At 48.6% G+C, this 23547-nt stretch overlaps 1 protein-coding gene across 1 annotated transcript; it reads right to left on the bottom strand.

The window, feature by feature from the left end:
* Positions 1–299: 299 nt before the first annotated feature.
* LOC131559648 (IgGFc-binding protein-like) lies at positions 300–14239 on the bottom strand. The gene is made up of 18 exons (XM_058808064.1): positions 14051–14239; positions 13630–13964; positions 12857–13427; positions 12047–12492; positions 11888–12004; positions 11369–11599; positions 11029–11122; positions 9801–10381; positions 8942–9434; positions 6835–7166; positions 5566–6145; positions 4493–5091; positions 3448–4012; positions 2934–3004; positions 2412–2831; positions 1392–1884; positions 691–890; positions 300–326 (listed from the first exon to the last, which is right to left on the bottom strand). The coding sequence occupies exons 2-18, from the start codon at positions 13810–13812 to the stop codon at positions 300–302; spliced, it is 6003 nt and encodes a 2000-aa protein (XP_058664047.1). The 5' UTR covers positions 13813–13964; positions 14051–14239.
* Between the last annotated feature and the right edge of the window lie 9308 nt (positions 14240–23547).

Here is a 23547-nt window from a genome sequence, read left to right as displayed (position 1 = left end):
ATGGATAAAATGCGAAAAGTGGGGAAAAGTGGCCTAAAATGGCCAAAACATGGGGATGATGATGCTGTGAGGTCTCATGGGAGGAAGGAAAGGGGCCCATGGCTTCCAAATCCCCTGTGTGTCTCCATATTCCCCGTGGGTGCCCATGTCCCCAGCATGTGGCCATGTCCCCACACATCCCCATGTCCCCCATGGGGGGCACAGTGGGGGAACTGGGACCTGCTTGGGAACACTGGTGAAGATACAGGGAGACACTGGGACATGCTGGGAGACACTGGGAAGGACACTAAGTTACCCCACTAAGAAACTGGGATGCATTGGAGGAACTGTGGAGGCAACAGAGACAAATTGGGAGGGATTGGGAACACTGAGGAGGAAACTGGGGGAGGACTCGATTGCCCTGGGAGGGACTGTGGACAATAGAGTGAATACCAGGGGAGACTGGAAGGGAGGGGAGACCCTGAGCTCTCACTGTGAGGACAGACCCTGGGCTAAAGGGTCCACTGGAGCATGTGTTTAGGGAAAGTGGAACACACAAGGAGAAATAATGACATAGGGGATGCTGGGGTACTGGGAGGGACTGGGGACACTGTGGGGGCACACTGAAGGGACCCAGGATCATCATGGGGAGCTTGGAAGGAGCTAGGGCTGGAACTGGGCTGTACTGGGAGGCACTGGGGCCACACTCACCTGGAAGTAGCGCCCCTGGTGGAGGCAGCCGCAGGTGCCCGGTAGGACGCAGCGGGCCCCGTCGAACAGCAGCCCCTCGGCGCACTGACACCCCTCGAAGCATCGCTCACTGCAGGGGGACGGGGCTGACACACCTGCACAGGTGTGCTCACAGGTGCGGGCACACAACTGGTAGTGGGTCTTGGGTGGGCAGGTGAGGGCTGGGAAAAAGAGGGAAGAAACAAAGGGAGTCAATGGGGGGCAGTGGAGCTACTGGGGGGTCATCTGGGGTCAATAGGTGTCTTCTGAGATCAATGCCATCCTATCTTTGGGGTGGGTGCTCCCATGGGGCTCCCATTTGGAGACGAGGGGGGCTCCAGTGGTTGTACAGGGTTCCCCCGGAGGACACAGGCTTCCTGTTTTGGGGGGGAGGTCCTCTTTGCGGGTGTGATTTGGGCATTCCCCAGAATGGGGGCTTAGCATTACAGACATGTGTCCCTTTTTCCATGCAGGAATGAGACCCTGCTCCACTCCCCCAGACCTCCAAATTCCCACCCCCACCAAAATTTCCGCTCCCTGCAGAATTCCTGTCCCCACAAAAATCCTGACCCGTGAATTCCCACCCTCCCAAAACGTCACCACCCCAAACTCCCAACTCCAATCTTCCTGTCACCTCAAATTCCCGACCCCCTCCAAAATTCCCAAGCCCTCCATGTACTCACAGCAACCCGTGGCCTCCCGCCACTCCCGGAGTGCACCTCCAGCTGCCTGGCACGCTGCTGCATAGCCCTGAAAACCGGGGCACGGGTCTCCATCCCCCCCGCACACCTGGCGCTCACAGGTTAGCAGGTATGTGCGGGGCAGCACCACCCCATGACACCCCGCAAAGGGTCCCTCCGGGTCCGCGAGCACCGCGCAGCGCCTCGCCTGGGCCGGGGAGCAGCTGGGGGAGGGCACCAGGCGGGTGCAGTTTGTGGGGGCGCTGCCCAGAGCCTCCTCGTCAGGGTCGTCGTCGTGTGGGTCCCCGTTGAAGTTGCCGCAGAGGCCCCGGGGGCGGTGGGATGCCGGGGGCAGCGTCAGCACCATATACGCGTTGCCATCGTAGAGAATTTTGGGACCCCCCTGGACCTGGAGCAGCCTGTGGGACCCCACCTGCGCCACCCCCACCGCGCCCTCACGCAGCCACAGCGGCAGCAAGTGGCGCTCGCCATCCACCTGGGGGAGACAGGGGTGAGGATCTCGAAAGGGAAGTCGGACGACCAAGGGTGGGGTTAATCCCCCAAATTAGGTTTTGTAACCCCAAAAACAGGGTTTGCACCCTCAAAACTAGGGTCTGGACTTCCTTCTGTGCACCTCAAACCCATGGTTTACATCCTAAAAAGGGATGGTGATTTACACTCCAAAAAGAGAGTTTTCAACCCCAAAATCATGGTTTCTGCCTCAATCACACGGTTAGCACACCAGAAAGGATCTGTACAGCCCAAAAGTGGTGTGTGTACCCCAAACAGGGTTTGTACCTGTGAAACTAGGCTTTCCTCCCCAAAAGCATTGCCCTCAAAACATTGCTTGCTCCTGAAAAACAGGGTGTGCACCCCAAAATCAGAGCTTTCACCTTAAACAAGGCCTTTCCTCACTGCTGCATCTCCCAAAACCCAATTTCCATCCCCTTTTTTGCCCCTCAAGGATCTTTTTGCCCCCAAAACCAGGGCTTGCAACCCCAAGCCCCCAGGGCCTCCACTCACCATCACCTCCCACTGCTGTCCCCTGTCCATCACCACAGTCACCCCATGTGCCGTCACCGTCACCCGCTGCACCTCTGTGTCCTCCTGCTCCAAGGCCACCGTGATAGGCTCCAGCTCTTCTTCAGGCTCACCCCTCTCCAACTCCAGCAGTAGGAGGGTGCAGGACCCCCCAAAATTCCCCAGGTGCCCATCGAAGGTGCTGTAAACCCCTGCCCCCAAAACCTGGCACTGTTTGCAGGTGCGGGGGTGGCACCCCAGTACCCCATCCTGTACTGTGCATTCCTCGTTACTGGAGCAGCCTGGAGTGGGGTGACACTCCAGCCTCCCATTTTCGGAGCAGATGCAGCGCTCAGTGCAGGGAGGAGCAGGGTAAAACTGCTCTCCACGGGGGTAGTAGCGGCCCTCCAAAACACAGCCACACTGGGGGAGGGGCACACAGTTATCCCCACTCCTGAAAAATCCGGGATCACAGAAACAACCTTCAAAGCATGTGGAGGCATCAGAGCAGTCCTGAGGTCCAACTTCGCCTTGGCAGGTGGGAGGGCACGGGGGGCCGCAGAGCTCATAGTGCTGGTTCAGGGGGCACACAGGGCCTGTCAGGAAGGGAGAAGGGTTGGGAACACCAAAACCCCTGCAAAAACTCCCTGCAAAGCCTCAAAACCCTAACGGACACCCCAAATTCCCATGGATTTCCCAAAACTTCCTTGTCTGAACCCTAGAATCCCTCATCCACGTCTCCCCTTGTGAGACCTCAAATCCCCATGTCCCCCATGGACACCCCAAAACTCCCTGTGTAGACCCCAAAACCCCCACTAACACCCTAAAGCCCCACATAGAGACCCCAAAACCCCTGGGAACACTTCAAACCTGCCATGGAAACCCCAAAGCCCCCACAGACAGCCCCCACTCCCCTTCCCCCTGCCAGACACCCCAAATACCTCCACGGACAGCCCAAAACTCCTTCCCAAACCCTGTGTCCCTCTCTGCCCTCCAAAACCCCCCTGCACTCTCCCAAGTCCCCCAGGTCCCCCCATACTGCAGAAGGCAGCTGTTCTCCATGGCCGCACGGCAACGCCCTGGCTCTGGCACGCAGCAACATAGGTGGCAATGGCTGGGCACACGGTGTCCTGGTGTCCCTCATACAGGCAGGCGTCAAAGAGACAGTCATCCAAGTAAGGGCCGGGCTCGATGATGTCGTGGCAGGCAGCAAAGGGCCCCCGTTTCTTCCCCAGCAGCCCACAGTGCTTATCTCCATGGTAGGCACGTTTCTGGGCATCACTGCACACCTGGCAGCCCTCGCTGCACCCAGCTGAGCATCCAGGGACATCGCTGACCTTCCAGCTGTCCCCTAAGTGGGTCTCATTGTCAGCATGGTGGCCATCACAGGTGACAAAGTCATCATGGGGGTCGCCATTGGCGTTGCCGCAGAGGCCACAGACGGCTCCAGCGTAGGTGTTGGGGATGATGACACGGGCATAGCTGTACCAGTCAAAGGTGACAGTGACACCCATCTCAGTGGTGATGAAGCCATGGACACCACGGAGAGACACCTGGAGCTGATGGTTGTGGGTGAAGGGAAGGTCCAACAGGACACCATTAACCTGGCAAGAGAGTTGCAGGTGGCATGAGGTCACGCAATGAAGTTGAAACCCACCCAGGTGTCATAGAATGACCTTGAAGACCACCTAGATACCACATGAAACCCTCCTGAAGACCATACAATAACCTTGAAACCTAACCCAATGCCATGGAATGGCCCTGAAACCCACAGATGCCACACAATGGCTTTGTAGCCCACCAAGACACCATGCAATGACTTTGAAACCCATCAAGGTGATTTTGTAGCCACCCAGACACCACCCCAATGACTTTGAAACCCATCTAAACACCATACAAGAATCCTGAAACCCAACCAAATGCCTTGAAATGACTTTTAAACCCACCTAAACACCTTACAAGAACCTTGAAACTCCACCCAAATGTCATGTGATGACCTTGAAGCACACTTGAGGACCATACCATGACCTTGAGCCCTCACCAGATGCCATGCAATGACTCTGAACCACCCTCATCATCCCTACCTTGACCTTCTGGGGATGTTCCTGGCTGAGGCTGAGGGTCATGTTGTACACCTCCATGGTGACCACCTTGGTGAAGGAGACCAGGTGGCTGCCACGGTGATTGTTCTCCACAGTGACAGCAAAGGGGATGAGGGTGGGGTCAGTGGAGCAGAGCCCAGCTAACAGGTAGACACAGGTACCCATGAAGTCGTAGCGGCGCCCATCGAAGGTGGTATAGTGGGGGTCACCAGTGGCCACACAGATGGAGTGTCTGTTGGCCACACACCGCCGCACGCCCTTCACCACTGCACACACCTCACCCGGCTCACACCCGGAGTCCTCGCACACCACCATTCCCAGCTCCATGTCACACCTGCACCTGGAGTGACAGGTGTCATCGCCCCAAAACTCCTCACCAGGGTGGTAGTAACGGCCATCACGGGTGCAGCCACAGCGGGACACCGGCACACACTGTCCACCACTGAGCACGTGGCCAGTGTTACAGGCACAGGTCTCCACACAGGGCTGGTCACAGGTGGCTGTACTGTCCCAGTTGGAGCAGGTGGCTGGACAGGCATTGCCACAGGACTCATAGTGGCTGTTTTCAGGGCAAGATAAGGCTGCAGAGGGAGGAAACGGGGATGAGGGAGGGATTAGGGGAGTGGACAGCATTCAACAGAGTAGGTGGGGATTGGGAAAGTGTCTTGAATATGGGGAAGGGTCTGGAAAACAAGAAGGGCCTGGATTGCAAGGAGGAAGGTTTGGGAAATGTGGGAAGACTGGGACAAGAGGGATGAAGTCTGAGCCACGTGGCAAGGGTCTGGGCCTTGGGGGATGGGGTCTGGAATGCACAAGATGAGGTCTGGAACACAATGATAAAGGCCTGGAACATGTGGGAAAGATCTTGGAAATGTGGGATGGATTCTTGGAAAGATGGGGTGGGTTCTGGGACACAAGAAGCAGCTGGAGCACCAGGAGAACTTCCAAGGATCACCTGAGAGATTTGAGGGTTTCAGCCTAGGATGCATCCCACTCCATTCCCCTCCTCCCCCACTCTGGCTCCTTCCCTTCTCAAAGAAAACCCCAGCCCTTACGGCATCCTGATGGCGTCCTCCAGTCATGGACCATGGCCCCATGCTTCTGACACGTCACTGCGTAGGTCTCCAGCACCTGGCAGAGGATTGACCTTGCCCCATTGCTCAGACACAGGTCAGACAGGCAGTTGCGATAGAAGTCATGAGGCTTCATTACGTTGTGACATGCTCTGAAGGGTCCCTGGAAGGATTTTTTGATGATCCCACAATAGTGGTACCCGCCATAAAGCTCCTTCTTTTTCTCATCACACACTGGGCATACTCCGTCACAATAATCCCAACAAATTGGGTCATCAACCTCAAAGTCAGCACTTTTCCAGTTTTTGGCCCATGTGACAATTGCAGTGATGTTGTCACCAGCCTCGGGGATGTCATCAAGGGGCTTGAGGTTGAAATTCCCGCAGAGACTACGGACGTGGCGGTAGTAGCTGCTGGAGAGGTTGATCTGGAGGTGCCAGTTCCAGTCATAGGAGACCTGGAGACCAAAATCTGTCTCCAGAGCAACACGGAGCCCACTGGGATGGACCCGCACCTTCCCGTCTGCCAGGAGCACAGGGAGCAGCGTCACCTCCCCGTTCACCTGCCAATGGCCCAACATTCCCAGTTATCTCAATATTTTATTCTCAACATACACCAATATTTTATTCCAAATGTATCCTAATATTTTATTCCTCACATATCTCAATTCTTTATTCCCAGCATATTCCAACACTAAATCTCATCATGTCCCCACATTTTACATATCCCAACATTTTATTCCAGGGATATTTTATTACTGATAGGTTCCAATATTCTATTCCCACTATGACCCAATATTTTATTCCCAGAATATCCAAACATTCCACAGTATTTTATTTCTGTTGCATCCCAACATTTTATTCCTGAAATATCCTAATATTTTATTCCCTAGACACAGCAACATTTTATCCCAGTTTACCCCAACATATTATTCCTGGTTTTGTTGCTGACATACCCCAGTATTTTATTCCCAACATCTTATTCCAATCTTATCACAACATTCTGTTCCTGACATATCCAAATATTCTATTCCCCATATTTTGTTCCCATAATTTCTCAACTTTTTATTCCTGACATATCCCAACATTTTATTCCCAAAATATGTCAATATTTCAACAATCAGCCTCCTGGTCTGACTGATTTATCCCAAAATAACATTGGCACTGCTGGATGAAGAAGGATGTAGGGAAGAGCTGGATGAAGCAAAAAGTTGGGAAAAAGCCCAAATTCTCACATTTCCACCCAACTCACCCGGACTCTTCCATTTTCATTCCGGTGGAAGGAGATGCGTTGTCCATAGACATCAACTTTGACCAGGGAGACATAGGACACAGATTGGATCCCACCACGGATGTCATTCTTGGCCTGGACCCTGAAGGGCACCAGCCCAGGATCATTCCCATGGGATTCAGCCATGGTGTAGGTGCAGGTTCCTTGGAAGTCAAAATCAAGGCCGTCGAAGGTTTGGAAGTGTGGGTCACCCCATGCCCAGCATGTGGCGACCAGGGCTGGGACACAGCGGGATTGGGCACCGCGGGGCCGGCAGCGCTCCTTGGGGCGGCAGTGCAGGGACTTGCAGGGGTCTGGGAGGGGAGGGAGAGCAGGATCAGCCATGGGCTGGGTGAAATAGGAGATAAACATTGGGGGAAGCCATGGGTTGGGCAAAAGGATGGAGAAGAAAGTGAGGGGAAGTCATATAAGAAAGAAAATTGCAAGATGGGAAAGACCATGGAATAGGAAAAATCACGGGATGGAAGAAACTATGGGAACAAACATGGAATGAACCATGGGAGAAATCATAGCATGGAAAACCATGGGAAAAACAATGAGAAAAAGCATGGGAAAGATCATGGAAGAAACCATGGGATGGGAGAAAACATGGGAGGAACCATGGGAAACATCATGGGATGGGGAACAAAATGAAGCAAGAAACCTTGGGAGAAACCATGGGAAGAATTGTCCCATTCCTCACCCTTAGAGGCAGAATTCTGTTCCCTCCACATCCCCTTCCTTTTCCCCATTCTACCCCTCAATCTCTCCCAGATCCACTTTGCATCTAAAACTCCCCTCTTCCCTCAACTTTTCCTCACTTTTTTTGATGCATCCCAAGACCCCTTCCTGGATTTCACAGAATTCGTCCTCAGTGCAAGTGTGGTCGTGGCAGGTAAGGCCCTGGCCAGGGACACAGGTGCAACGGTGCTGGCAGTGATCCTGGAAAAGCATCTCATGGGGCTGTGGGGGGGGAGAAGGGAGAAAGGGAAATCCATGAAAATAGGAGATAAAAAGGAAAAATGCAGAAAAAAGGATGTAAGTGCAGAAGAATAGGGAAAATAGTGAACAAATTGCTAGGCAAAGGGATGTACATGCATACCTTCTCTATAAAAAGTGGGAAAAAAGGGTAAATGCAGGAAAAAAAGACATAAATGTATAAAAATAGGGGGGAAATGCTGGGGAAAAGCATAAATAAAGGAAAAATGGGGAAAATGCAGAAAAATAAATGCAAACACAGAACACAGAGGAAAATACAGGCAAGAAAAACAATGTAACTGCCTAGAAATAGGGGAAAAGAAAGGGAACGCAGGGGAAATATGGCATAAAAATAGGAGGATGGAAAGGGGAAAATGTTGGGAAAATGAGAAAGAAAAGTAGGGAAAAATGCAAGAAAGAAAGGTGTAAATGCATAAGAAATAGAGAAAATGTGGGGAAATTATTTTTAAAAATATAAATACATCAAGCTAGGAAAAAAAAGAAAACACCATGATAACAGAGGTAAATGCAGAGAAATATGAGAAAAATAAACGCACGAAAAATATAGGTAAGGACATAAAAACAAAAAGAAAGAAGGAATATATGGAAAAAGGAAGCAAAGGTATAAAAATAGGGAGAAAATGAAGGGAAAAAAGACACAAATGCCTAAAAACAGGAAAAAAGGACAGAAAAACTACCTTATAGTATTCCCCATCCCTGAAGCATTCACAGTAATCCTTGGGAACGCATCTGTGTCCATCAAAGACAGAACCCTGGTGGCACTGGCAGCCCTCAGTGCAGGTCTGGGGACAGGTGGTGGTATTTCCGGTGCAGATGTTGGCACAGGTGTTGGTGCAAAGCGAGTAGGTGCTGTTGGCTGGGCAGGTGGGGGCTGGAATTTTCATGGAATCATGTATTGAGTTGGGTTGGAAGGGACTTTAAAGCTCACCCCATCACCATCATCCCATGTCCCGTGTGTCACCACTGTCACCCAGACCCAAACAGGAACATTCACCCCTTGCCCTCCCAAACTCACAGCAGAAGGATGACATCCTCCAAGTCCCCACAGCGACACTGGTGCCTTGGCATGCAGTGACATAGCTCTGGATACTCTGGCACAGGACATGTGTGTCCCCTCCCGTCATGCAGAGGTCATGGATGCAGGATTGGGAATACGGGACGGGGTCAATGATGCGATGGCAGGAACCAAAGGGACCTTCAGGGGCCGTGAGTAGGCCACAATAGTTGGGTTTTTGGAGGACTGCCACTTTCTCCTCTGTGCAGGTGGGACACTCATCCTTGGGACAGGTGTCATTGCAAGGTGTATCTGTTGTTTTCCATGCAGATCCAAAGGCTGTTGCATCTGGAGCCAGCTGGCCACTGGAAAGCTGGAACTCATCATTGCCTTGGCCATTGTAGTTGCCGCAGAGGCCACACAAGCGCCCCATGTAGGTCTGGGGGACTGTGACCATCACGTGCTGGACGAGGTCATAGTGGACAATGAGGCCGAAGTCAGTGCGGAGCAGGACACCTGTCCCATGTGGGTAGACCTGGACCTGTCCCTCACTCAGGATGGTGGGGAGGTGGTGGGAAATGGAATCCACCTGGGATAGAGAAGGAAGAGTCCTCCAGTGAGGAGGTGGGACCAAACATTTGGGGGAAACAACTTCCAAACATTATTCTGACAGATTTGTGGATCCCACTTGGAAGAAAAAGTTTGAATGAGAATGGATTAGTCTTGGAGATGGGATGAGGGCTCCCCTCACCAAGGAAACAGAGTTTCGGGGTTGATTGAGGTAGAACGAAAAATTTAGGGAAAACAACTTCCAACCAAGGTTTTAATGCATTTACAGATCTTGCTTAGAAAGAAAAGTTGGACTGGGATGGGAGATGGGCTGAGGTGTCCTTTCTATAAAGAAACCCAGTTTGGGGGGATCCCATGAGATTTGAAACATAAAGTGCCATGTTACCATGACATCTGCCCTTTTTCCTTGTTTCAAGGTCAAGGTGACCCCATAGACTTCCACAGACAACACTTGGATCCCGGAGACCTTCCCCTTCTGCCACGCCTCCTTCTGGATTGTGACCATAAATGATCTCACGTTGTCACTTGTGCAGGTCTGGGTGAGGATGTAGGAGCAAGTACCAGTGATGTTGAAGGCCATCCCATCAAAGGTAACATAGGTGTGGTCACCTGTGGCTACACAGGTGCTGGACAGCTGCAAGGGAGACTGGATGACATCACTGATGACCTTCCCATGGCCACCATCAGGACGGGAAGTATTTTGGCACTCCACAGTGCCACCAAAGAGGCACTGGCACATCTCCTGCTTTGTGGGGTAGAATGTCTCCCCCTCTTTGTAGTAGACTCCATGGTAGCTGCAGCCACAGTGGGACATGGGGACACACTCGTCACCGCTGAGCATGAAGCCATCCTGACATGTGCAGCCCTCGCGGCACCACCCTTGGCATGTGGCAGAGTCAATACCGCAGGTGTGCTGGCAGGTGTGGGAGCAGAGCTCATAGGAGCTGTTGGAAGGACAGGGAATATCTGCCGGGAAACAATGGGATTCATAAGGAATCAGGAAATTCCAAGCCAAATCCTGGAACATTCCTGGAATTCAGGTACAAACTTCACCAAATACAGGGTTTTTTAGCCCATGGCAAACTCTCAATTTTCATCCCTGTGCACATGACAAGGGACATCATCAAATGACGATCCAATGATTATATGATGATGATCCAATGATCATCCATAAGGAACATCCCAGCCCATTTCAATAGGAATTTTTCCACTAAACTACCCAATTTCTCACATTTCTGTGGAGAAAAATGTAACATTCACTCAAAGAATGGGATCGCTCCACATTGGGTCCTCAACTGATCTCCAGGCTGAATCCCTTTAACCCAATTCCACTATTTTTTGGTACATTTTTTGATGGTTCTCCCTCTAAATTATCCACCTTTTAGCCAACACCAGGAAATTGGAGATTTTGAGGGGGTAAATTATTCCAGATGAGACAACTTCTTCCTTAGGAAAGGTTTAATTTGGGTGGATTATGGGATCAACCAAAACTTTGGGTGGAATTTCCACTGGATTCCCATGCACCTCTGGATTGTTCATACATGGATTTGGAGCAGATTTGAGGATCCTTTGGATACTGCTGAAGGAAAAACCCTCCCATTGTCCCAACTTACAGCAGAAATTATCTGTCCTCCACCTCCCGATGGACACACCAGCAGCCTGGCATGCGGTGGCGTAGAGGGCAATGACTGGACAGATCCCTTCTTCCTGATCAGGGAACAGGCAGGAGTCATGGATGCAGCTCTGGAAGTACTGGTGGCCATTAACATGACTATGACATGCTCTAAAAGGTCCATCCACTTCCAAAATAATTTCACACCCCATCCCAGAGACTTCCTGCTGCAGCCAGGAAGGTGCAAGTGTGCTGGAACATTCCACTGTTGACCTCTCACCACATCCTGGGACATCTGTGACCTTCCAGCTGCTCCCAAAGGCATCTGGGTCTGACGTCACATGGTTGTTCCTCATCATCATGTCGTCACTTGCAGCACCATTGTAGTTCCCACAGAGCCCACATAGGGCATTAGTGAAGCCACTGGGCACCATGGTGGTGACGTGGCTGTACCAGTCATAGGTGACAACGAGGCCAAAGTCGGTCACTACCACCGCATCCTGCCCGTGACGATAGACAACAATCTTTCTTTCACTGTAGTGATATGGGAGATTGATCAACTGCTCATCAATCTGGGGAGAAAACCATAACAATTGATCAACTTTGCAAACTGATAGTAAACTACTTTCAACAGCCAGAGCAATCAAAAAGCATTCATTTAATTAAATTTTGAATTGAATTAAATTTTGGATTTAAGAGAATGAGAAGGACCAAGTCCCAAGAGGAGGTTGATCAACCACTCCTTGATCTGGAACAGGCAAATTATGTTGATTTAATTACATTTCAAATGTTAATAGGATGAGGTTTGGGACAAGGTGGAGAATGTGGTGAAAAAAGAAGGGATCATTTCCTAAACTCACCATGATTTTTCCAGGATGTTCCCTGCTAATGCTGATGGTTTTGTTGTAGACTTTGACTGTCACCATGGCAATGGACAACATGAGGTTGTCACTTCGGTGGCCATTCTGCACCAACACCTGGAATCCCACCAAATTTTGGGTGTCCTCACACAACCCTACCAACAGGTAGACACATGTCCCCTGGAAGATGAACCTCTTGCCATCAAAGGTCTCATAGTGGGTGGCTCCAACAGCAGTGCAAACCACAAAACTTCTGGGATAACAATCCTGGATCCCCTCCTCCACCCGGCATTCCTCCTCAGTGCCACAACCAGAATCCCGGCACACTGCCTGCCGCTGCTCCGCATCACACACACAGCGTTGAGTGCAAGTGAGGTCACCCCAAAATTCCTCTCCAAGGCCATAGAAGAGACCCCGAAAGACACAGCCACATTCAGAGGGGGGGATGCAGGTGTTGGCATCAAGGACAAGGCCCTCGTGGCACACGCAAGTGTCTACGCAGGTGGTGACAGCGGCACAGCTGGATGACACAGCGGGGATGTTGCAGGAAGGGAGGAAGGCGAGGCCACAGGTGCTGTAGGTGCTGTTGGGCGGGCAAGTGAGAGCTGGACAGGGAGGGAGACAGCAGTCAGGGTGGGGCGGCACATGGTGGAACAGACTTCTTTGACTATCTACGCAGATATCCTGGAGTCTCCATGGATTTTATGGAGTCTCCATGGACTTCCTAGGCCTTCTGCCTGGACATTCTGGAGTGTCTGAGGACTTCTTGCTCAGACTTTCTAGAGACTCCACACACTTTGTGGACTTTCTACATGGACTTTCTGGAATCTACCTGGACTTCCATGGATTTCCTGCTTGGATCTGCTGCCATAACCTTTCCCAGCCCATGATCCTATGGATCGTTAGTCCCACAATAATTAGGCTCTGCCCATCCCAAGGAGCATTTTCACCCAACCATCCTCTACTCACGACATCCCACTGTTGTCCTCCAATCAGAAACATTGATCCCCTCCTCCTGGCAGTCATCAGCATAGGTCTCGAAGGCGTGGCACAGCACATCACGGTGCCCCTCATTGGCACACAGGTCATAGATACAGTTCTTCACGTAGATATTAGGACTAATAGTGTCATGACATGACCGGAATGGCCCAGAATGTTGGGACAACTTCCCACACCAGGTCTCTGCCTTGTATGTCACCGCCTGGTCCCATCTGCACCGCCCACAGTCACCGTCGCAAGTGTCCTGGCAGCGGCTACTCTCACTGGTCACCTTCCAGCTCTGCCCAAATTCCACAATATCCCACACTTGTTTTCCATCAGGAGAGAGAGTGTCATCCTGGGGATTCCCATTGTTGTTCCCACACATTCCGCACACTTTTCTAGAAAGAGCAGCCGGAAGTTTGATCACTATATGATCATCCCAGTTGTAGAGAACTTTCAGCTTGAAATTTGATTGGATCAACATGGATTTACCCTTCTGGTGGATGCGGAGCTTCCCATGGGAGAGGGAGATGGGAAGGTGCGAGCGGTGGTTGTTCACCTGGAGGACAACAAAAACCATCAAAACAACCAAAATCCTTCAAAATTTGGCATAGAGTTTAAGAAGACTAGAAGTGTTTTCATGCAAGGGTTACCTGCACACCAGCAAACCCAGGAATTATTTAGGATAAGACCCTCAAGATCATTGATAAATATGCAATTTCAGCAAAATTTTTAAAAATTGGGAAATTATGATGGCTTACCCTCACCATCCCATTCTCTGACTGGACAGCAGTGATGGTGACGTTGTCGACATGGATGGTGATGGAGCTGATGGAGGAAACTTTGGAGTTCTCCTTTTCCTTCTTTGTGACCTCAACAGAGAAGGCAGGAAGGGTGGGATCGGGATTGCAGATGGTGGTCAAGGTGTAGGCACATGTTCCCATGAAATCAAAGGTTTTTCCATCAAAACTGCGGTAGTGTGACCCGCCAGCAAGCCAACAGGTGGAGAAAGTCTCCTGGATGCACTCTGGTTGTCCATCCACCAGCTCACACCTCTCCTCACATACCAAATCCTCTTAGGAGAGTGATGTGGGGACTGAAAAAAAGGGGAAAACCCATGAATGGTCAACTGCACAAGGCCCAATCATTGGGGTGACACAACAGTGGACTGACTGTACTCACTGGTGGCACAGAGCCCCGGGAAGCCATATCCAGTGTGACTCTGGAACCCAAATACCAGGAGCCCAATGGGCACCTGTGAGTTCTCAGCGCTCTGCATTTTTGCTCCCACAGTGATGCTGGCCCAGGAGAAATCTGTGCCAGGAATGGCCTGCCATGCCATGGTGTTGTCTGGCCGATGGTTGAGGGTGGTGGTGGCAGTGGCAGTGGTGGGTGCAATGAGGATGGCATGATTATACTGGCTGGGCACACTGCTAAAGCGGAATGCAGTGCAATGGGCGGTGACAGGTGGGACAACAAGGAGGAAAGGATCTTGCCAAGACGAGCCGCTGAAGAAAAACACCACCTGCACAGCCACCACCGCACTGATGTACAGATGGGAGTTATGGTTCAGCATAAATCTCTGCACCTCCCCTGCCGCCATGGCCACAGTCGCATTCCCACTCCCAGTGTTGTAGGTGATGGTGTTGTCTTCATCTGTCACCACGTAAACGAAGTCAACGTCTGTCTGCAGTGGATTGGGTGGCACCACATAGCTCTTCCCCCATGCTGTCATTGGGAGGAGCTGCTCCACCACAAAGTCAAAGCCAGCAGACACCTTGACACAGGTGTGGCCACTGAGGACAGCCACAGGGGTGTCGGCCACCACAACTGTGCCAGTGAAGTCCTGGCTGCTCTGGAGCTGCAGGCTGTGGTAGGGTTGCAGGAACAGGCGGAGCACGGCACCAGGGACGTAAGTGGCCCCAGCATAGTGGAAAGTGGCAGTGGTGGTGATGCTGATAGCGGTGGTGGTGGCGCCGGTGGCCACCACGAACTCAGTCAGGCCATAAGTGTAGTTCCCAACCGGTGTCACCACATAGTACCTGGTGCCCAGGCTCTCCATAGGTAGGAGGGCAGTGGCACCCACAGTGTAGCCCTTGGTGCTGACAGACACCACAGAGATGTCACTGCTGGCCTGGACCACCAAGGTTTTACCGAAAGTGTGGCTTCCAGTGAGTTCCAGGTTAGCAGGGAGAGGCAAGGGCACAGTGACATCTGGCCTCAGGGTGATGTTCTTGGTGACAGAGCTGCCACGGAGCGTCACTGACACCTGGGTGTCAGCAGGGCCATAGGAGGTGAGCAGCAGCTGCAGGTGCGCACTGGGGGACTCGTCATCATTCTGTGGGAACACGGCCAGGAACTCCTGGCCCCGGTAGCTGGCACTGGAGAGTGCTGGGAAAAGAGGGGGAAAAGGAGGCCTTGGTTAATTTTTATGTTAACCAAGGGGTTAAATAAAAGGGGCTTTTATATTTTTATATCAATTCTGTACGTGTTTATATATCAATTTTCCTATTTTGCAGGAGGAATTGTACTGAAATTACATTAAAGATACGACTGCGGTATCCAATTTATAGAGTTCATTTTTATATATAATCATAATATAAATTCTATTTACAGCTTGTTATGTTAATAAACAACATTTGTATTCTATTAGCAAATTATTAAAATACATCAATGTGTTAAAAATATGAAATAATGTTGTATTAATAACTAATATTAATTACACAAAATACTATTCCTTAATAAAACAATATTACTAGATATTTATATTATTACACCTTGTGTTCATGATATATTACTAGTATTATGTAATATACTTTAGTATATTACTACTGATTAGTACGCTGATAAAATATTAATAATATAGGACTCATATATCAGTGAAAATATGTCAATTACATTTCAGCCTGTTACAGTATTATTATACTTGTTATCCATTATATAACTTTGTTATATAATTTTCTATGTTATTATTATACAGATCTATTAATTATAAAATTGTGATATACAATACTTATATTTAAATATATAGTAGTATTTTTTCTATTACTTTGTACTTAATTTTGATAGAAATATCAGCAAATATTTAATCCAACTCCATAAACATTAAAAATAATTAAAGTAATACAATAATAAACACTGTGGCTATTTAATTTATTTCAGTATTAATAATAATAGAAAATACATTTACATGTTATTTTTATAATTATATAAAACAGTAGATGATTTATATTTTCTCTATAAAATTATACAGATAATGATTTTAAATAATTTTTTTCTTGTTTTCATAGAAATGGTTTGGGAAAAAATTGTAAAAATCAAGCAAAAATAAGCAGTAAGGTGCAAAATTACAAAGGTAGAGAATATATTAGAGAAAAGAATAGAAATAATATACCATTGTATCACACTCTATTGCAATATAATCTATGATTATATGTATCATTAATATAACAATTATAAAAGTAGATATTACATTGTAATGCAGAATATAATAATATATAATTATGTAAATAAATATTATATGCATAAATTACATACTGTTATAATACAATAACAATAACAATATAATACAATAACAATGGCATTCATATAATATGCAACTCTACATAATATTATATTGTAAAGTAAGAATTGTATTATATAATTATATTTGTAGTAATTTATATCTATTCTATAGTTAATAATTATATCTTAATAACTAGATAGTTATATATAATAGAAATATATAGTCTGCTATATTAATAAATGCAGTAATATATTATATGAATAGAAAATATATTACATTCTCCTAGTTCACATCTTTTGTACATCCATATAAACTTTTAAATAAGTTTATACTGAATTTTTAGAGAAATTTTTACTAAAAAATGCAAATCAAGAATAATTATAATAACAACATAATTACAGCATTATAGATCATACGTTGTATTTTTTATAATTACAGTAGAGATTATATTATATATTCAGATAGAACTGTTGTACTGTATGTATATTAGTAATATATCCTCAACACATAAAAATATAGATAAGTACTAATAAGCAATTACTGTCCTATTGATCAATATGATGCTATTCAATTACACTATTTAATATTATTATCAGCCAAATAAAATTTTATGTATTTTGTATAAGATGAAATGCATATATAAAAATATACATTATATATATAAAGATATATAAAGGAAGACTAAACAAAAGATACTTTAAAAGAATCAAAAATATTTTTTCATTTTTTTTAATGCTACAAACCAACAAAATAGCCATTTTTTGCCCCAAAACAGGCTTAAAAGAGTGAGTATCTTCTCCTAATTAAAAGGGAGAAAAAAAAAACCATCTTGAAATTGGCAGGGAAAAAAAAAGGAAAATGAGATGAAAATTGAATAAAACTCAGCATATACATAAAAGCCCATCATAAGGATTTTTTTTTAATTTAAAAAATAGGTAATTGGGGATGTTAGATTAAAAAAATAATTCTGGTGATTTTTTTGGAAAAAAATGGAATTTGAGTGTTTTGGCGGAAAAACAGGGAATAATGAGGTTTAACTTTGAATAAAAAAAGAGGATTAAAAGGGGCTTTCTGAAATAATACATGAATAAGAGTTGTGTTTTTAAAAAAGGGGGATTATGAAGAAACATTAAGACGGAAATGAGCAATTGGAATTTTAATAATTATAACAGAGTAAAAGAGGTTTTTTTCTTTAAATGACTTGAAACCTAAAAAAGAGTTCAAGAGGGCTTTTTTTCCTCATTAAATAAATTTTTAAAATAAAATTAAACAAAAAACCCACAAGAAAATATTAAGAGAATAAAAAGTATTTTTTTCTTTAGAACATTACCTAAAAATTGGGTTGATAAAAGGTTTTAATGACAATGAGAAAAAAGCTAGGAAAATAAGGAATAAAAGGGTTTTTTTTCCTTAAGAACTAACTTCTTTTATTTAAAAAGAGCAAATAAAAGGACTTTTGTTTCATCTAAAAACATCTTTTAAAAGTAGATATTTTTTCCCTGGAAGAAAATACAGTTCCAGCATATAAATCTTGGGGTTTTGTCCTGGAAAAACACTAAAACTAATCATTAGAATTTTAGCTAAAAAAAAACCAACGAAAAACCAAAAAAACACACACACACAAAAAACAAAACAAAACAAAAAAACCCAAAACCAAAAAACTAAACCAAAATAACCAGGACAAAGTGCATTTTTTTTTTTCCCATAGAAACTGAGAAAAAAGGGGATTTTTCCCCATGAAATTATAGAGGCATTCATGAAAAAAAGAAGATTCTAAAGGTTTTTGGATTAAAAAAATATTTCAAAATGGGGGCTTTTGGTTAAAAATAATAAATCTGCAGCTGAGAGGTTGTTGGAGGAATTTTCAGGCAAAAACAAGCCCAGGGACTCAGGATTTCATTTTCTGTGCTAAAAAGCCTGGAAATATGTACAAAATCCATGAAATTTGGAGATTTTGTGTGGAAAACAGCAGTTTTACTTACCACAGAATGGAAGGAAGAGCCACCATATCCCATCTTGTGCCATCCCTAAGAAAAACACCGAAAATCACTAAAAACTGTTATTTTATGGGAAAAATCCATGTGAGTCCTGGGATGTCTCCAGAAGCCTCAAATAACCTCCAAATTACCCAAAAATGTCTTTTTTCAGCACATGGAAACCTCTTGGGGCTTATTTTGGTCCCCACTCCCTCAAAATCTACTCCAAACATTTGAAACTATAAAATTTTTGTCCAAAATTCTCCACATTTGGATCAAAATGGATTTCCTTCCGAAATTATCCCATTTTGGGTTAAAATATATTTTCCCCCCAATCTCCACCCCCCCACTTTCCCCCCCACCTCTATTGGTCAAAATAGCATTAAACAGGATTAAACATTCCCTTGAGGCCACATCGGAGTCTACATCTATATCACGTTCCCTCTAAAAACAAAGGAATTTTAACTAAAATCACCTAGATTCACGTCAAAATGGAGTTAAAAATGCTGATACAGCATTCCCACCAACCCCTGCCCTTGATGTCACCTCAATACCCCATTTCTACCAAATCCACAATAAAACTTCGTGGAAAGGATGAATTTTCCCCCAAATCCCCTCAGTTTCAGTCAAAATGGGTAGTTTTGTGCCCAACATCCCCCAAATTCAGATCAAAATGGGGCTCAACATCCAGGAAAACCCTTCACTCACCTTGTCCCATACAAAGCCTCCCAAATGCTGAATTTGGCCTCAAAAAGGTGAAGAAAAAACCCACGAATTTTTGGGCATGACGAGGAAAAAAAAACTGAAATCTGGGAGAAAGATGCACAAAAAGAGCAAACCCGTGAGACTTGGGAAAAGAAGTGTTTTAAACCCAACATTTTGAAAGAAAAAGGGCTAAAATTACGAAACTTGTGGGGGAAAGGGGGCCAAAGTCATATAATTCGAGAAGGGAAAGGGTAAAAAAAATCTGAAATTTGGGCAGAAAAAATCCTCAATTTCTGCCCATCACCAAACAACAAGGAAAACCAGGAATAAACAGGGAATTAAGCCTCCCCACTTTTCCCCACTCACCAGCCCCTTGGCAGTTCAATTCCCGGGCCCCTTCAGACACAGAATGTTTGTCCCAAAGTCACTCTTTTTATACCCAAATAAAAAATACCCAAGACACAGCCAAACCATACAGATTTGGGCGGATTCAGCACAATTTCAGGATGGGAGCCGGGGGAGGAAAGCAAGGGGGCATGACTCAAAGTTCCAGAGAATTTGGGACCTGGCAGCTGGATCTTGTCAGGGATAGGAAATGCTGGGAGTGGAACTCACAGGACATCTTGATGGATGTGACTCACAGGGATGTTGTGACAGGTGTGGAACCACAGGAATGTCATAACAGGTGTGGCACCTACAGCAATCATACCAAATTCCCTGAACTCCCCGAATTGCTGTCCCCATGGTACCTTCTGGCCCCATGACATTGGGGAAAGGACAAGCCAAGTCCAGATTTTTTTTATCAAAAATTAATGATCCAAGTCCCAGCGGGGAATTCCAGGGAATGGGAAATTCTGGCCCAAATGACTGAAAAAGCTGAAGAAAACCAGCTGGAGCCAGGAGAGACAATGGTAAACAGGGAATTAAAGGGCCTTTGCCTTAAAATGAAGACATAAAAATGGGGAAACCCTGAACACCACAGAGATCCTCAAAACTGTCCAGAGACAGAGACCCCCCCCAAAGCCATCCAGGGACCTCCAAAACTACATGGCGATCCCCCCAAACTACCCAGGTATCCCCTCAGCCCTCTGAACCTCCCAAACCACAAGGTCCCTCTGGGGAGATGGGGGTCCCTGGAAGGGTTTTGGGACTCCTGATAAATGACACGAAAAAGAGAAATTTTCAGTTGCCCTGAAGATGCTGGATGGAGCTTAAAGACAACTGGCAGAAAAGCTGAAAGGATTTAAAGGCATGGACAGAGCATCGCAAGCACAGCTGGAGCCAGTGGACAAATAGGTAATGAGGAATATAGTGGGGTTTTTGTCAAGTTATGTAACAAGAAGTAACAGTGCATGCTCAAGGGAAACGTTCAAGCAAAGGTCACATGTAATATGGAAGCATTCCATGAATATGACCACTAGAGACCTGTTCATGGCCCATACAGGACCATACCCTGTGGCAGTTTCACCGCACACATCAGATTAAAGTAGAAGTCCTTCAGTGTGTCCTGCACAGATAAAGAATGCCTGCTTTCTAATGCTTCAAACTGTGTTAGAAAGTTTATTTGCCAGCCAATTTTTCTATCATTCCCTTGGACGGGCTCACTGATCTAAGGGGAGCTGAGAGAGTCCTGTCAGGATCTGGGAGTCCCTGGGAAGGTTTGGAGTTTCTAGGCAAGATTTGGCAGGGTCCATGGGGGATATGGAGGGTCTCTGTCAGTGGGATCCCAGCTCTCTGCCACTTCAACCAACCCGAGGGCCTCCCAAACCACATGGGGATCCCCTTGACGCTCCTGCACCAGTCCCTTCCAGGACGTCCAGAACCACACCAACCTCCCTCCACCCCAAGCTTTTCCCTGGGGATCCCAAACAATCTCTCTGAGATCCTCAAAACCACCCCAGTGAACCCCCAGAACTCCCTGGGCATCCCTCAGTGTCCCCAGACCCCCAAACCCCTCCAGGAATCCCCAAAGCCCTCCCAAGGACCCCTCCCTTGCCCCGCCTTCCCCCTCCCCAGCTTCCCATTGGCTGCAGCGCCCGCCCGTCTCCGCCCTGAACCAATCATCGCCCAAGCTCGGAGCGCTGGGGCGAAAGCAAACGGGAGCGCTGGGGTGAAACGAAACGAGAGCACGGGCGATGGAGCGGGTCAGGCCTGAGGGCTCCAGAGGCGACCGAGGGGGAAATTTGCGGGGCTCGGGACGGTCCCGCGTCACTTCTCGCATACCTCCCGCAGAGGCTCAGCAACGAACGGAGCGTCCGGTGCAAAGGAGGTGGGAGAGCAGCCTAGCCCCAGTGCCCTTCGGGATCCCCAAGTGCCCACTGAAGACTCCAGTCTGCTCCCCCGTTCCCTCAAGTGTTCCTTTAAGGACTCCAAGTGCTCCCCAGACCCCTGAGTGCCTGCCAATTCCCTCCCTTGTGCCCGTGTTCCCCAAGAGCACCTTGAGGACCCCCAACAACCCCACCTGATCGCAGGTGATGCCCCGGACCCGCCATTCTGCCCATAAGTGCATCCTGCAGTCCCTCAAACTCCTCCCGAGACCACCAGCCCTGGGGGGTCACTGCAGGGTCAGCATTTCGGGGGTCCTCGCCCCTCCCCAACACCCTCCTCCTGCCCCGCCAGGCCATGCTCAGGCCCCGCCGCTGCAGGCTGTAAGGGGCAGAGCCAAACAGAGGCTTCACCCCCCTGAAGCTCCACCCTCGATGATCCCCTTGTCCAATGGTGCTTGAGGTGATGCCAAGGGGCGGAGCCAGCACTGGACACGCCCCTGGTGGGCAGGGCCCTGCTGAGCTCTGCTGCTTCCCGGGGTTCCCTGCAGGGAGTGTCACACGGGAGGTCACCTGATACCCCCAGGACCCTGCAGGCGGCAGTGCCCAGGCAGTCACGTGGCCCACCTGAGGCACTTCTGCAAGCACTAGCGGGCGTCTTCCCCCCAGGCTGTCTCCCAGGAACCCTTGTGGCAGGATCCATGGTGGAGGCCACACGACTCCCACAAGACCCTCTGGCCAATGGGAAGCAGCTCTCTGGATACCCTGCAGGGGGCACTATGCTCACAGTCTCGCGACTCCCACCATGCCCCGCGGCAAATCAGCAGCAGCCGCTATGCCCCTCTGCACCAGGGGCTGCCACCCAATGGGAAGCAAGACTCCCATGAGCCTTTGCTGCAGGAATCATTTTGATGGTCACATGACGGCCTCAGGGCTCGGTGGTGTGCACCATGTTGGAAGCCACGCGGCTCCCAGGATGCCCTGCGGCCTGCAAGGGAGGCGCTTCCTGAGCCCCCGCACCAGGGAGGGCCCAGCTTCAGGTCATGTTACCCCCGTGAGCCCCCCCCCCCCCCCATCCCCCACAGCTAATCAGGAGCTGTGCACATGATGCCCTACAGGGGGCGCCATGGCAGCAGCCACTGGGTGAGGAACCAGAGGAGCCCTTGAGGGTCATGGGGGTCGCTTGAGGGCCATGGGGTCACTTGTGGGCAAGGAGCCCGGTTGAGGGCCATGGGGTCACTTGTGGGTCATTGGGTCATTTGAGGGTCATGGGGGGTGCTTGTCAGCCAGGGAGTCAATCAAAGGCTGGGGGCTGCTGAGGATCATGAGGCACCTTTGTGGGGCTGGGGGGCCCTTTTGTGGGTCAGAGGGGTCACTGATGGGCCTGGATGTGCCCTTCTGGGCTCACGTGGTAATTTGTGGGCCGGGGCGGTCACTTGTGGGGTGGGGGGGAAGTTGTGGGTCAGCAGTCACTCGAGGGGCTGAGGGGGCACTTGTGGGCTAGGGAAACACTTCTGGCAAAGGAAATCTCTTGTGGGGATGGGAGAACACTTGTGGGACTGCCACCCCCCGTGACATGCAGCCCCCCCAGGCCCTCTTGGGGACCTCCTCCTCCTCTGGATGCTGTGATGCCACTGCCAGGCCGTAAGGGGACGCCTTTGGTAAGAGAACCCCACCCCCAAATTTCAGGCCGCTGCTACTGCGCCTCCCCCAGGTCCCTCTAACTCTCCCCATTTGCTCTCTCTTCCCTCTCCCAGGGCCATTGAGACACTCCTGGAATGCCCACCTGGGCATCCCCAGCCCATGGTGGGGCCAATAAAGCAATGACACCCCAAAACTGTACCTGGGAGGTGGGGAGACCCCCAAAACTCCCTCCCTTATCTCCCCCACCTTTGGGATTGCCCCCAATGCCCTCTCTCTCCAAATGTCCCCAGGAGCATTTGGGGGCTTCTGGGGGCTCAAAAGCACCTGTTGGTGGGGCGCTGGGTGTCTCTAGGGGGTCTCTGAGGGTCTTTGGCGTGTTTGGAGGGGCTCTGAGGCTGAGGAAGGGATTTGGGGGGTTTATCGGGAGAGGCTGCAAGTGCACTGGGTGTCTCTCGGGCACCTAGAAGAGGTCTGTGGGATTTTTGGGGGAGACTCTAGGAGTGTTGAGGAAAATCTGTGAAAGGTATTTAGCGTCCAGGTAGGGCTTTTGGGAGTCTTTAGCGGTCCGGGGTTGTGGGGGATATT

Source organism: Ammospiza caudacuta, chromosome 7, assembly GCF_027887145.1.
Source record: "Ammospiza caudacuta isolate bAmmCau1 chromosome 7, bAmmCau1.pri, whole genome shotgun sequence".
Classification (NCBI taxonomy): Eukaryota; Metazoa; Chordata; class Aves; order Passeriformes; family Passerellidae; genus Ammospiza; species Ammospiza caudacuta.
Note: the sequence above shows the minus strand (reverse complement) of the source record. Positions and strands in the feature narration are given on the sequence as shown.